General features: G+C 41.7%; 1 protein-coding gene across 1 annotated transcript in view; it reads right to left on the bottom strand.

Moving 5' to 3' along the window:
- LOC146783419 (solute carrier family 2, facilitated glucose transporter member 11-like) overlaps window positions 1–15,601 on the bottom strand; it is an 890,872-nt gene that overhangs the window by 813,173 nt on the left and 62,098 nt on the right. Inside the window, exon 2 of the mRNA XM_085636334.1 lies at window positions 724–819. Within this exon, the coding sequence (XP_085492460.1) occupies window positions 724–819 (96 nt within the window). The remainder of the gene's footprint in view (window positions 1–723; window positions 820–15,601) is intronic.

Genomic DNA, 15,601 nt, shown 5'->3' with positions numbered 1-15,601 from the left:
ATATGTAATACTGGTTCATACTTTATGTTTTGTTATTACGTGTATCGCTAAGTCACCATTTGCTTTTGGTATCATTGATAAATGCATAAATAAAACTGTAAGGGAAATGAATAGCAAAATTATTGAAATTACCGATGGGCAATGTTGCACATTTGATAGGATTTGGGATAATGAAAAAATGTATTTCCAATGTATGATAACTGATGCTTCCTGAGCTGATCAGTGTAAATTATCTAAGAATTACATTTGTGATCCTCAATATATTAGTTTGAATTATATTAAGAGTGTACTACTTTAATACATTTATCTTTGATTCACACAAGATTAAGAATTATGGCTGCACACAACATATTTGCTTTATATTACCTTTCCACACAAATAGTCTACATTGGTTCTGTTATTAGTATTATTATTGCTATTATATGAAATAACAACAAAAAATAAAATAATATTGATGATAATAATAAAAAATAACCTTATTGTTTATATTGCATTGCTATTATTAATCAGCCAACTCTTTTTAAGTTCATAATGTTTGAGTGAATAGAGTATATTTTTGTCAGTGATAAGTTATCCTATTTTTATGTTTTTATTAAAAGGTAAAAGTCTTTATATAAAGCTGCATGCAATGAAATCATTAAAGAAGAATATGGCTCCACCTGTCCTGATCACCCATGCTCTCACTGATGATCACTAATGATGCAACATCACTGTGGAGCTTACCTTAGATGGCGAGTTGATGATGGAGATGTGTAGCCCAAACTGCAATGACCCGCCGATGCCCACTACTAAAGTCAGGCAGGCCAGCCTCCAGGTCATCTTTTGGGAGAGTGGGAAAGAAAGAGGAAGACAGTGAAATGATTAAAAGCGCTAGACCATGCTTCAAAACCATATATTATTTGTTTGGCTTTTTCCACAAAGGGCTCGAATTGGCCGTTGGATTAAATGTAATGTAGTGTAGCTCTAGACAGTTATCCATTTTGCTTACATCTCTTCAGAAGCTGCTTCAGCCTGCTGGGCTATCTTACCACTTACAGATTACTGGGTGGCTGCCTCCAGCAACCACTCTGCTTCCCCACCACAGACTCGCCGTTATATTTCCCCATAGTTCAACATTGACGGTGATTCAGCATTTCATGGAAATCAGCATTAATCATGTTATGGGTACCAGCATTAGTTTCATGGACACCAGCAATAATTTCATGAAAAAACCAATAGTTTCATGGCACCCAGCAATTGTTTCATGGCTATCAACAATAATTTAATGGCAACGAGCAATTGTTGCATGGAAAACCATCAATAGTTGCATGGCAACCAGCAATACTTACATAGCAACCAGCAATAATTTCATGAGAGATCAATTATGTTAAAGCTGTAACTAACAGAAAACACGGTTACATTGTCCATCCGAAATTCAGGGTGGAAGTGAAAGCTTGTTGCAGTGTTAATGGAGACACTTACCTTGCTAAAGCCCTCTGTGCAAGTGGCCAGAATTTTAAAGGTCAATTTTCCATAGAAAATACCTGCACCTATATTTCGATCACTGGAATATGCTGGAATTGATTATTACTCACAGATGAAGGGGAAAGGAGACTGAAGGTTTACTTGGGTGCAGCAATCATATGTAAATGTTGAAAGAACGAGTGATGGTATATATGGAAAAAGAGGTATTCGCTGCTCCAGCAGAGAAATGAACATCATCAATAGAGGGAACAAATATCAGCAAGGTAAACGTAGGGGGGGAATGATCTGGGCCAAGGTAGAGAGAGTGAGAAAATGCAGGGGAAACCTCAGGGATCTCCCGGCCCTAAATTTGACTACAATGTAAAGGAACACACATATATTCATATTCATATATTTGAGGTGACAATGATCCCAATTACATCTTTACAACGAAATTAACGCAAGGAATTTCTTTCCAGTTAAACCAACTGTGTTAAAGCCTCAGGCCCACCAAGGTGCTACAAATGATGTTTATTGATGGTACCACAAGCAGCGGGACACACTCTGCAGAAGAGAGCATGCCACCCCTGGACTCTGCTGTGTACCACCCCATAGGAACAGGCATAATGAAAAGTGTACTGAGTTGAAAAAGAACAAAAAAACAATAGGTCTGTAGTTATTGTAAATAAAAGGGTTTTGTCTTTGACTGGCAAATTGACTTGCGTATGTTTGATTAAATGGGTGAAAAAGTGAATGCTAAACTAAATTCAGGGTTGGCTGAATGAATAGATGGATGAGTAAATGTATTGAAGGATAACTGAATGTGCTCAGATGGTTGGATGAATGGATGAGCACATGTGTTCATGGGTGACTGGGCGAGATGAAGGATGGATGAAGTGTTTGATGAATGACTGCTTAGATGCATGAATGGGTAGGGCATGGGGAAGAGAGCAGCAGCTACCTCAGGAAGCAGTAGTAAGAACCTTTAACGTTATTCATCACTTACCAGCAAGTTCTGAAAGCAACACATGCAATTAAACCTTTAAAAATAAGTTTTAAACTTGTTCCACCACACAATAAAAGAGACTGTCAAGAAAGAGAATTTCCATAAAAATCATGCTATTCCATTTAAGAGGTTATACTGATTGGGTAACATATGTGTTTGCCCACACACAACAGCACCATTCCTAAGTTTATGATAGCTCCTAAATTGTCCAATCCAATCCGCTTATATGACACTAGCATCGCTAAAGGAGGGTCTGATTGGGCCAATGCCCAAGCTTCAGTTGCCCTGGCCCTGTCCCTTTGTGCCCCACCTTCACAGCTGTTGACTATTCCTCTGTGTCAGGAGGCACACAGGGAGAAAACTGCAGCTTGCAACACACATTTAATATGTCCCACTCCCTTTCACTCCAAAGCAGCAACCCTTTGATGCACAACATAAGACACTAAATCAGCCTTCACATATATGTGCATATCTATATCTTCTTAGATATAGGTATGTACACACATATATACAAAGGTTACAGGGACTTTATAGCTAGGTTCAGATTTCACTTGTACAAAACCAGTGAAATTCAGCAGTTATAGTTACCTGAGCTAACTATCACTTATGCCCCACACAAGCACTGCTTATGATCTCATATTTTACATTGCTCATGACATGGTCAGTGACATCACTGATAAAATCACTGATGACATCTCAAATTACATCACTGATGTAATCATCCAGTGAGTATAAGTGTTTCATACACTTTTCTGAGACTTCAAGATACATACTAAGATACAGCATAAGTTAAATTACTATTCTTTCTGTACTAATGAGTGATACTGTTTCTAGCATATGTCATCTGAGTGGCTTTGTGACTGTCTGTATCAGTGTGTGTATAAGTGTCTGAGTGACTGTATGGTTGTGTGAGTGGGTGTGTGAGTCACATTATGTATCTGTCACTGAGTGTGTGGGTGGCTGTATATGTATGTCAGTGGCTGTATAGGTCTGTGAATGAGTTTTGTGAGTGCTTTTCTGGGTGTCTAATTGGGAGTGTGAGTGATTGTATGGGTATGTGATTGTGAATGTGAGTGGTTGTATGAGTGTGTGAGTGGTTATATGAGTGTGTGAGTAGTTGTATGGGTGTGTGAGTGGTTGTATGGGTGTGTGAAGAGGTGTCTGAGTAGCTGCTTGGGTGTATGAGTAGTTGCACAGATGTTGTAATGGGTATGAATGGTTATATGGATGTGTGAGTGGTTGTGTTGGTGTGTGAGTGGTTGTTTGGGTATATAAGTAGGATTGTGAGTGCTTCTATGGGTCTGTGAGTGGTTTTACAGCTGTGTAAGTGGGGCATGAGTGGTTGTGTGGGTCTGTGAGCTGTTGCATGGGTCTGTAAGTGAGTCTGTTAGTGGTGGTATTGGTTTGTGAGTGGGTGTGTGAGCGGTTGTACAGATCTGTGAGTGTGTGTGTGAATGCTTGAGTGGGTGTGTGAGAGGTTGTGTGAGTGGGTGTATGGGTGTGTGAGTGGTTGTGTGATTGTGTGAGTGGTTCTGTTGATGATACATGTTAGACATAGTATCACAGATTAGTAGTACACCTAGTATACTGTGTTTAACACTCATAAACTCTTAGAAAATACTTACACTTACTGGATGATGTCATCAGTGATGCCATTTGAGATGTCATGAATTATGTCACTGACCATGTCATGAGTGATGTAGTATGTGAGGTCATAAGCAGTACATTGCAGTGGGTGCAAGTCATAGTTAGCTCAGATAACTATAACTGCTGAATTTCACTGGTTTTGTACAAGTGAAATCTGAGTCAAACTATAAGGTCCCTGTAACCTTTGTTATTTAAGTAAATTTCTAAGGTTTTATCAATTCTATTTCCTAACTATAATGTCCCTGTAACCTTTGTTTTTTTCAGTAAATTTCTACATTTTTTTAATGTTATTTCCTTACTATATAGTCCCTATATTCTTTGTTTTTTCTTAAATGTCTATGGTTTCTTTATGTTATTTCCTAACTATATATTTAGTGCATCTTTATAAAGTGTGGAAACTGGACTTTTCACTTGTACAAAACCATTGAAATTCCCCCGTTGTAGTTAGTTCAGCTAACTATAACTCGCGCGCCCACAATGCACTGCTGATGACGTCACATATTACATCACTCATGACATGGTCAGTGACATCACTCATGACATCACTGATGACATCTTAAATGACATCACTGATGACATCACTGATGACATCATCCAGTGAATGTGTGTTTTTCTGAAAATTACATATGTTTTATAGATGTATATCTCAAGTTCGATGGAAGAATAAATGGGTATATAAGTGTCAAAATGGATGATTTGTTTTTGAAAAATTGATTGTATAACTGACTCATTAAGTGTATCTTAGTGAATACATTGCTTAGTGAGTAATGTTTAAATATGTAAATATCTGTATCAGTCTCTCACTTTGTGTATAAGTGGCTGCATGGGTTGGTGAGTAGCTACATGAGTGTCTATATAGGTTATTAGTTGGTTTTTTGAGTATCAGTATGAGTGTCTGAGTGTCTGTATGGTTCGGTGGGGGGTATTACGTAGTGCATAGGTGCATGAATGAGTGACTCACTGTTTGTGTTGAAGACAGCATGTGTGCAGGACTGTATGGGCGGATGAGTGTGTGCATGGGTGTGTTAGTGAGTGAATGACTGTCTCAATAGTGTCTTTATGAGTAACTACATATGTTTTAAACTAGTATATGTGACTATTGGTGTATATAAGTGAGTATATGTGAGAGTGAGAGATTGAAAGAGTTCCTGTATGAATAAGTATGTGTTTCTATAAGTGATTGTTTAAAAGACTAAGTATGTGTAAGTTTCTGTAGAAGTAAGTGTGGTGGTGTGTGTATAACTGTATATGCAAGTAAAAGGATGTTTGATTCTTTATTAGCATGAGTGACTATGTGTGTGAGTAACTCTATGGATGAGTGGCGTTGTGTAACAGGATGTATAGGTGTATGAGTACATATGATGAGTGAGTACATGTATGAGTGACTGTATAGGACTGTTGGTGAATGAGTGGATGTGTATGTGGATCTTAGAATTACTGAATAGGTTGTTGTAACTGATATTGGTATGTCCATTGTTTTGAAAATTTTAGTTTCTATTTTTGAATGTGTGTATCAAAGGTAATATTAGGGGGAGAGGAGGTCTGCCACTCTATCAGCAAGGATGATGTCATCAGTGATGTCATTTGAGATGTCATCAGTGATGTCACTGACCATGTCATGAGTGATGTAATATGTGACGTCATCAGCAGTGCATTGTGGGCGTGCGAGTTATAGTTAGCTGAATTAACTATAACGGGGGAATTTCAATGGTTTTGTACGAGTGAAAAGTCCAGCTAACTATACCGCCCCTGAAACCTTTTTTTTTCAGTGAATTTCTAAGGTTTTTTAAATGCTAATTCCTGACTATAACGTGCCTGAAACCTATGGTTTTTTTCAGTGAATTTCAAAGGTTTTTTAAATGCTAATTTCTAACTATGCTTACAGAGATAGGACATGTGAAGAAAGAAGAAAAAACGCACAGAAAGAAAAAAAAGAAATGCAGAAAGAAGCAACAGAAGTCCTCAAAGACGAAGAAAAGTGCAGGAAGAAGGATAACGTGCAAAAAGAACAAACAGAAGAGCAGAAAGAAGCCTTGTTGCAAAATCATCCTGTACCCTCAACTTTTTCAGACGGATACTGGTGGTAACTGAGTCTGACTAACCAGTCCTAGAGCCAGTGCTATGTTAAAAGACACTCAGAATACAGTGAAAACACCTACATACACTAGGGAACACTATGCGTTGGGGTCCCCCTGTGATCAGCATGACCTCCTCTGTAAGCCCCTAGTATATAATAGGGCAGGGGATTAAAACTACCTCTTAAAACGCGCCACAGAGCGTGTTTGCACACATCACCTCAGGCCCCATCCCCTCACTTTCTCACTGTGTAAACAAGCCCTGTGGCCGTTTTAAGTTGGGAGATTAAGTCCCCTTGAATCCTGAGGGTCCCTAGGGTCCAACTAGACCACTAGGTACCTCCAGTAAGCGCCACAGAGCTGCGTTGCAGAGAGATGTAAAAAGGGGCACGGCCTAGACCACCTCTCTGCAACGCAGCGCAGTGGCGCTTACTGGAAGCACCCGGTGGGCTAGTTGGCCCCCAAGGTCCCTCAGGATTGAAGGGGAATTATTTCCCCAACTTAAAACGCACCACAGGGCTTGTTTGCACACGTTAACTCAGGCCCCGTCCCCTCCCTTCACCACTGTGTAAACACGCCCTGTGACCGTTTTTTGTTGGGAGATTAAGTTCATTTGAATCCTGAGAGTCCCTAGGGTCCAACTAGCCCACTAGGTACCTCCCGTAAGCGCCACAGAGCTGCGTTGCAGAGAGGTGTAAAAAGTGGCACGGCCTGGACCACCTCTCTGCAACGCAGCTCAGTGGCGCTTACTGGAAGCACCTGGTGGGCTAGTTAGCCCCCAGGGGCCCTCAGGATTGAAGGGGAATTATTTCCCCAACTTAAAACACGCCATAGGGCGTGTTTGCACACGTCACCTCAGGCCCCGTTCCCTCCCTTCCCCACTGTGTAAACACGCCCTGTGGCCGTTTTTTAAGTTGGGAGATTAAGTCCCCTTGAATCCTGAGGATCCCTAATGGGCAAAATAGCCCACTAGGTACGTCCAGTAAGCACCATTGCAGAGAGGTAAAAAAAGGGGCACAGCCTGCCCCACCTCTCTGCAACGCAGAGCAGTGGCGCTTACTGGAAGCACCTGGTGGGCTAGTTGGCCCCTAGGGTCCCTCAGGATTGAAAGGGAATTATTTCCCCAACTTAAAATGCACCACAGGGCGTGTTTGCACACGTCACCTTAGGCCCTGTCCCCTCCCTTCACCACTGTGTAAACGCGCCCTGTGGCCGTTTTAAGTTGAAAGATTAAGTCCCCTTGAATCCTAAGGGTCCCTATGGTCAAACTAGCCCACTAGGTACCTCCAGTAAGCGCCACAGAGCTGTTTTGCATAGAGGTGAAAAAAGGGGCGTGGCCTCAGAACACCTGTTTGCAACGCAGCTCCCTGGCGCATACTGGAGATACCTGTTGGGCTAGTTGGCCCTCAGGGACCCTCAGTATTGAAGGGGAATTAATTCCCCAACTTAAAACTGGCCAGGGGGCGCGTTTGCAGAGTGCTGCAAGGAGGGGGCGTGGCCTCCGGCGCGATGCCGGTCTTTTATTTATTTCATTTTTTTAAGAAGGAGGGCTGTGTGGCCCCCCTTCTTTTTCTAATTTACTGGCCCTGGAGACCCCATCCCCCAGGGCCTGCACCCTAACTTTTTTTGTTGAAAAAAATTAATTTGGCCCTCCCAAGGCCTTAATCGGCCCCGGGGACCCCAACCCCCGGTTCATGGCCTTTTTTTTTTTTAATTCTTTAGGAGGGGGCTACGTTGCCCCCCTCCTCAGGCCACTTATGGCCCCGGGGACCCCATCCCCGGGGCCGGCCTTTGTTTTTTATTATTTGTAAAAAATATATATTTATAGAAACACCTAGGACATGCTGAACAAACCGTATTTGTACCTATCACCATGACGATTTGCGTGATATTCATTAAAAGGCGACTATGCATAGAATGAATCCACATGGAATGTATTTACACCGCTAGTGAAGCTCTGACGTGTCTGACGCCCTGCCATGCCTAATTCCGGTGCCCCCGCCGGTGGGTACTCTCCAAGTAGACACCCTTGGCGTTTATTTATACAAACATGGGTAGCTATTGACGGGCACATTTAATATACACGCACACCAAGCCATTCAAAGGGGATTCAACAAAAATTCAACCAAACTATGCAAGAAACCCCCCTCATGGTTAATAAAACACACACCCACCGTCGGATGTGTAATACTTTTTATTTTACTCTCTGAAAAGGAGACGAACCTCACTTGAGAGACACAGACACAGCGTGCTCCTGGCTGAGCCCAATGCTGTGTTACACCCACCAGTGCCCGTTGAGTGCCTCACACCTCTGTGTTGTATTTCACCAGCTAGTGCTTATGCTATGACACTCTCTAGCCCATGTGCACTGTAAGACCACCCCGTGAATATGTCATGCCACACTTGCCTTCACACGGGTTATTTTGCCCCATCTAACGTGCCCTCCTCGATGCCTATGTTATAACGCACAGTGCTATGCCATACATATTACAATCTGGGATCCATATCTTTGTCACAGTGCATATGCAACGTTACACTCCCCAGCACATATTTTATATTACAACTTTAGAGACTAGTTAGGTTACAGAACACTGCCCTGTGCATATTACACTCCAAGGCGCATATCGCATAGCACACGCTAGTGCCTGTGCTATCTCGCGCTCTCCAATGAATCTGTCATTGCGCACAATATATTGCATATTATATTTCACGCCCGGTTCATCTTATATCACACTTTTTGGTGCATAGTTTATACCATATACTATATCTAGTTTTCATTTTCAATCGTGCTCCCAGGACTATGTTCTATATAACACTGCGTCCACCTACCCTTTTGACGGGCATTATATTTTGCGATGGGCGTACAGGGTCAGGGGGTGTTTCTGCCAAGTGAGCCCGGAGTCAGTCACAAACGTCCTCTTCTTCCTGAATAAAAGTGAGATTATGCTGTATACTTGTTCATATTTTAAGTAGTTCGCACAGACACACATTTTAAAAACAATAAAGTTCCTAATACCCACCTTCTCTGAACAGTTAGCTTGCTGTCCCATCCACCTCCTCCCTATCCTCTGTTGTCTGAATCCACGGACTAGCCTCCTCCCTCCTGCCATGCATGGTCTGATGTGCTGCCACTGCTCTCCATTTAGCATGATGTACCAGTCCACTCCTCCTGCCCTCCATTGCCCAATTCTATGGCCCATCATTGACCTCCTGCTTAGCCTCTGTGCTTAGCTTGCAGCCTCTATTCTCCTTCCCCCTGCCCTCTTTGTGCATGCCCCTGCTCCATCCTTTTTGCCCACCATGTTCCATGGACCTGCCACTCCTATCTACTCTGAGTGTTCTGTTGAGCTGCACTCCCCTCCCACCTGCCTAGCATTGTCAGATGACTGTAACCTGTCCCTGCCACCTCCACCCTGCCTATCCACATGCCATGCCCCTATCCACTTCCTCCGGTCCTCCATGGTTCATTTTACTGCCACATCCTTCTGCCCTCCCTGGTCTGTTGTGCTGGAACTGCTCCTCCTGCCTGCCCTGTGTGGTCTGTTGTGAGGCCCCTTCCCCTGAACTCTCTTGTCTGTGCCCAGGTCCTGACCCTCCCTTCTATCCTCCATGGTCCTTTGTGCATGCCCCTGTACCCTCCTTCTTGCCCATCATAACCATTGTGCTGCCACTAACCCTCCCGCTTGCCATGCATGGTCTTCTGTGCTGCCATGGCCCCTCCCACCTTCCCTGTGTGGTCAGCTAGCTGCCCCTGACCCCCTCCCACCTTCCCTCCATGGTCTGTATGTATGCCATCATAGTCTCATTGTTGCTCTCCATGGTGTGTCTTGTTTCTAGTGCCCACCCTGCCTGACCTGAATGGTCATCTTGCTGCTCCTGCCCTGCCCCCTTGCCCCCAGCCCTCTGTTTCCATGTGCAAACCCCTATTCCCTCCCTCCTGGCTTGTCTGTTCCATTGCAATGCCCCTGATCCGTCCCTCCTGCCCTTTATGGTCTGTTATGCTGCAGCTTTCTCTCCTGTCTGTCCATTATGGTCAGCTAGCTACCATTGCCTCTTTCCCCTCTGTTCTCTGTTGTCCATGTGCATGGTCCTGTCCCCTCCCTTTTGCTTTCTATGGATTGTTGTGCTGCACTCCCGTCCCGCATGCGCGGTGTGGTGTATTGTGCTGCTGCAAACCCTGATGCCTGCCCTGTAGGGTCAGTTTGGTGCACCTCTCCATGTCCCTCCTGTCCTCTGTTATCCGAGTCCATGTCCCTATCCCAATTCCTCCTGCCTACCATGATCCAATGTACCATACTTGCGAACATTTTGAACTTGGTAAGAGGGAGATTTTGAAAAAAACTGGGGTATTGATTTTCCCCTTTGAGTTACATTGAAAAAGAGGAGATTGTAGACAGGAGACAGATCAAATAAAGACCATTTGAGCTTAAAAACATTGGATGTTTCCTGGCTGAAACGGGTCTGTTGGCATGTATGGTTGTACTACCACTGCCTCTTCCTTCTGCCCACAATGGTCTATTATATTGCCACAGCCTCTCTTGCCAGTCCTGTATTGTTGGTTTTTTGCCCCTGACCCCCTTTCCACTGCCCTCCATAGTCTGTTGTGCTGCCACTGCCCTTCCTGCCTGCCCAGTGTGGTCAAATTGTTTCATCTGCACTCTCCTACCTGCCTTCAATTTTCAGAGTCCTTGCCCCTGGTCTCTGCCTCTCAACAGTATCCCAATGAACAACTAGATTGCTAACATTCTATATTTATTACAAAAGTGTGGAACGCCTGACGTCATCTTGATGTAATCAAAACTGTAATACCTAGAGTATTTCCTTTAGAAACTACATATATGAGAGGTTCTTATTTGCATCAAAATTATGGTTAGTGCTCTAAAAAACTAAAATGAGGACATATTTTCTGAGTTTTCAAACAGCGACAAAGAACTTTTAAATTATTTGTAATCTTTATGTTTTTTTATCCAGTTGACCACTTGATTAAATGTTGCACCTAGGGGAGAGGATGTGGTGTTACTTCCAGAGCTGCAGACTTTGCAACTGGGGAACCAGGTTGGAGTTTCTGCTTCAGCTCAACATTCTGTGATTCTGGTCAAATCATTTCATCTCCCCATGTCTACAACCAAAATGAATTTGATCTTGTGTGATGTAACCAATGCCCATGTAAAGCACTCCAATACCTGACACGTCTGCACTATATAAAACTGCAAATACACAAAAAATAAGTGTTTTGCACACTTCTGTCATTGGGCTACATGTGGGCTACATCTGGGTGATATTTGTGCTGCATTTGGGACCTTTTGCCTATGGTGGCCATCTTGGGAGAATTATTTGTTATGAAGTTTCCTAATTTCCTCATTTACTGCAGTCTCCTCAGTAGGAAATGCTTTCAGTTTTTTACTTTGATTCCATCAAGAAGGTATTCAGATATGACACACATTTGCCATAAATTCTGAATGTTAGCACTCTAGTTGCTCATTAGATCACTGTAGTAAAGCTACTGCTCACCACAGAAGTCTGCTGCTGGTATTAAAAGTGCATGTTTCAGTCTGCATATCAGAATTTTTTTAATGAAATAGAAGAGGATTTGAGAAGTCACTCAAAATGTGCCCTAATTTTTCTTTCTTCAGCACTAATCATAATTTCTATGGCAAAATAAACCCCCTCATTGTGTTCCTTTTTAAATTAAATGTTTTAAGTGTTACCAGTTAATTCCAATCAAGATGGCTTCAGGTGTGCCATACTTTTGTCATAAGTAAGACAGTAAGCGCTCTAGTTGTTCTTAAGAACACTTTCATTCTGTCATTGGGCTACACTTGGGCTACATCTGGGTGATATTTGGGCTACATTTGGGCTCTTTTGTCTCTGGTGGCCATCTTGGAGATTTATTTGTTATGAAGTTTCCTAATTTCCTTATTTACTGCAGTCTCCTCAGTGGGAACACTTTCAGTTTTTTATTTTATTTCCATCAAGAAGGCATTCAGATGTGTCACACATTTGCCATAAATTCTGAATGTTAGCACTCTAGTTGCTCATTAGATCACTGTAGTAAAACTACTGCTCACCAGGGAAGTCTGCTGCTGGTATTCAAAGTGCATGTTTCAGCCTGCATGTCAGAATTTTTTTATGAAATAGAAGAGGATTTGAGAAGTCAAAATGTGCCCTAATTTTTCTTTCTGCAGAACTAATCATAATTTCTATGGCAAAATGAACCCCCTCATTTTGTTCCTTTGTAAATTAAATGTTTTAAGTGTTAGCACTTTATTCCAATCAAGATGGCTTCAGGTGTGCCATTCTTTTGTCATAAGTAAGACTGTTAGCGCTATAGTTGTTCGCTAGAACACTCTGTGACATTCTGTCATTGGGCTATACTTGGGCTACATCTGGGTGATATTTGGGCTACATTTGGGCTCTTTTGTCTCTGGTGGCCACCTTGGGAGATTTATTTGTTATGAAGTTTCCTAATTTCCTGCAGTCTCCTCAGTAGGAAATACTTTCAGTTTTTTACTTTGGTTTCATCAAGAAGGCATTCAGATGTGTCACACATTTGCCATAAATTCTGAATGTTAGCACTCTAGTTGCTCATTAGATCACAGTAGTAAAGCTACTGCTCACCAGGGAAGTCTGCTGCTGGTATTCAAAGTGCATGTTTCAGTCTGCATGTCAGAATTTTTTTATGAAATAGAAGAGGGTTTGAGAAGTCAAAATGTGCCCTAATTTTTCTTTCTGCAGCACCAATCATAATTTCTATGGCAAAATGAAGCCACTCATTTTGTTCCTTTGTAAATTAAATGTTTTAAGTGTTACCACTTTATTCCAATCAAGATGGCTTCAGGTGTGCCATACTTTTGTCATAAGTAAGACTGTTAGAGCTCTAGTTGTTCGTTAGAACACTCTGGGACATTCTGTCATTGGGCTATACTTGGGCTACATCTGGGTGATATTTGGGCTACATTTGGGCTCTTTTGTCTCTGGTGGCCATTTTGGGAGACTTATTTGTTATGATGTTTCCTAATTTCCTCATTTACTACAGTCTCCTCAGTAGGAAATACTTTCAGTTTTTTACTTTGATTCCAACAAGAAGGCATTCAGATGTGTCACACATTTGCCATAAATTCAGAATGTTAGCACTCTAGTTGCTTATTAGATCACTGTAGTAAAGCTACTGCTCACCAGGGAAGTCTGCTGCTTTTATTGAAAGTGCATGTTTCAGTCTGCATGTCAGAATTTTTTAATGAAATAGAAGAGGATTTGAGAAGTCACTCCAAATGTGCCCTAATTTTTCTTTCTGCAGCACTAATCATACTTTCTATGGCAAAATGAAACCCCTCGTTTTGTTCCTTTTTAAATTAAATGTTTTAAGAGTTACCACTTTATTCCAACCAAGATGGCTTCAGGTGTGCCGTACGTTTGTCATAAATAGGACTGTTAGCGCTCTAGTTGTTCTTTAGAACACTCTGGGAAGCTGCAGTAGAACACAAAGGAATCAACTGACAATCTCTGCCCTTGTGGATGTACATGTTTTACTGAGAATGTCAGACTTCATTCTCACATGACTGAGAAAGATAATGTGAATTTACAGAAAATATGCTCTCAGTTTAGCTTATAGATCACCTTCCAAACCTCTGTGGGAAAAGCATGAGAAAATAGTTTTCTCTCAAACATGATTCATGATATCACAGCAGAAGGCTTTTTCAGATGGTAAAATCACCATAGAACACACCACAATTCCTAAAATGAGTATGGTACCATCAACAAATGATTTATAATGTAACTAAAGTCTTAAAACCTTCTATTAACTGCAATGATTTTTAATGAGGTGCTATCATGTATATTGGTCCCAAGATGGCTGCCAACACTTCTTGGATGAAGTGCTGACAGCCAATCAGATCTCACGGTGAGATGTGTGGTTAGGCTCCGCCCAGATATATATGTGATTTTACTTTTGATTTTCTCAGGAACTACTGAACAGATTGACACCATATATGCAAAAGGCACATGCCTGACCTGACAACTACCTCTTTGCCAAATTTCAAGTAATTCTGTTCAGCCGTTCGGGCTGTACCTTCGACTAAAAGTCCTACGGGAAAATGCATGGGGAAAATGTGTTTTGGCACCCCCCTTTTTTCTCAGCCCCCGCTTGACGAATCACCCCGAGACTTTCAGGGTAGGAGCTGAGCGGCGCGTCCCATTAGTTTTTAAAATTTCACGAAGATAAGTCAACCGGCGCCAAAGTTATTCAAAATAGAATTTTCAGATTTTCTATGGGAACTTGGTCCGAACTATAACTATCTAGTGGCGACCCCCAGTAGATAATATATATATATATATATATATATATTCACTGAAAAAACCATAGGTTTCACACATGTTATAGTTAGCTGGACATTTCTCTCGTAAAAAACCAATGAAATTCCCCCGTTATAGTTAGTTCAGCTAACTATAACTCGCGCGCCCGCGATCCACTGCTGATGACGTCACATATTACATCACTCATGACATGGTCAGTGACATCAGTCATGACATCACTGATTACATCTCAAATGACATCACTGATGACATCACTGATGACATCATCCATTGAGTATGTGTTTCTGAACAATTTTAATATGTTTAATATATATAGGGAAAGACCTGTTGAAGAATGAGTGGGTGTACAAGTGTGTAAATGGATGATTTTCTGTGGTGTGTAACTAACTCTATAAGTGAGTCATTAAATGTATCTTACTGCAGAGTAGTGACTAAACTGTGTAAATGTCTGTATGTTTCTGTATGTTGGTGTATAAGTGGCTGCATGGTTTTGTGAATACCTATATGAGTGTGTAAATGAGTTATTGATTGCTTGTCTCAGTATCAGTATGGGTTCCTGAGTGTTTGTGTGGGTAGGGTGTGTGTGACTCTATGCATAGATGTGTGAGTGGGTGATTCTATGGGTGCATGGTTTTAAGAGTGCATCTGTGATGGACTGTATGGTTGATTGAGTGTATGTATGGGTGTGTTAGGGATTGAATGTATATCTCAGTGGTACATTTGTGACTAACTACATATGTGAAAGGCAGTATATATGCGTGTAAGAGTATATAAGTGGGTAGATGTGTGAGTGTGTGATTGTGAGAGTGACTGTATGGATGAGTGTGTGCTTGTATCAATGATTCTATAAGAGCGTAAGAATGTGATACTATTTGTATGAGTAAGTGAACTTGAGTGTGTATAACCGCATAGGTGAGTAAATGTGAGTGTGATTATTTGCATGACTGAGTAGGTGTGAGAGTACCTCTTTGGATGATTGGTAGTGTGTGAGTGTCTATATAGGTGTATAAATGCATATGATAGTTTTGTATGTTTTGACTGTAAGTATGAGTGACTGTACAGGTGAATGAGTGGAGGTGTAAGTAGACCTTAGAGTTAATAAGTGGGTATGTAGTTA

This window comes from Triturus cristatus, chromosome 11 (genome assembly GCF_964204655.1).
Source record: "Triturus cristatus chromosome 11, aTriCri1.1, whole genome shotgun sequence".
Lineage (NCBI taxonomy): Eukaryota > Metazoa > Chordata > Amphibia > Caudata > Salamandridae > Triturus > Triturus cristatus.
Note: the sequence above shows the minus strand (reverse complement) of the source record. Positions and strands in the feature narration are given on the sequence as shown.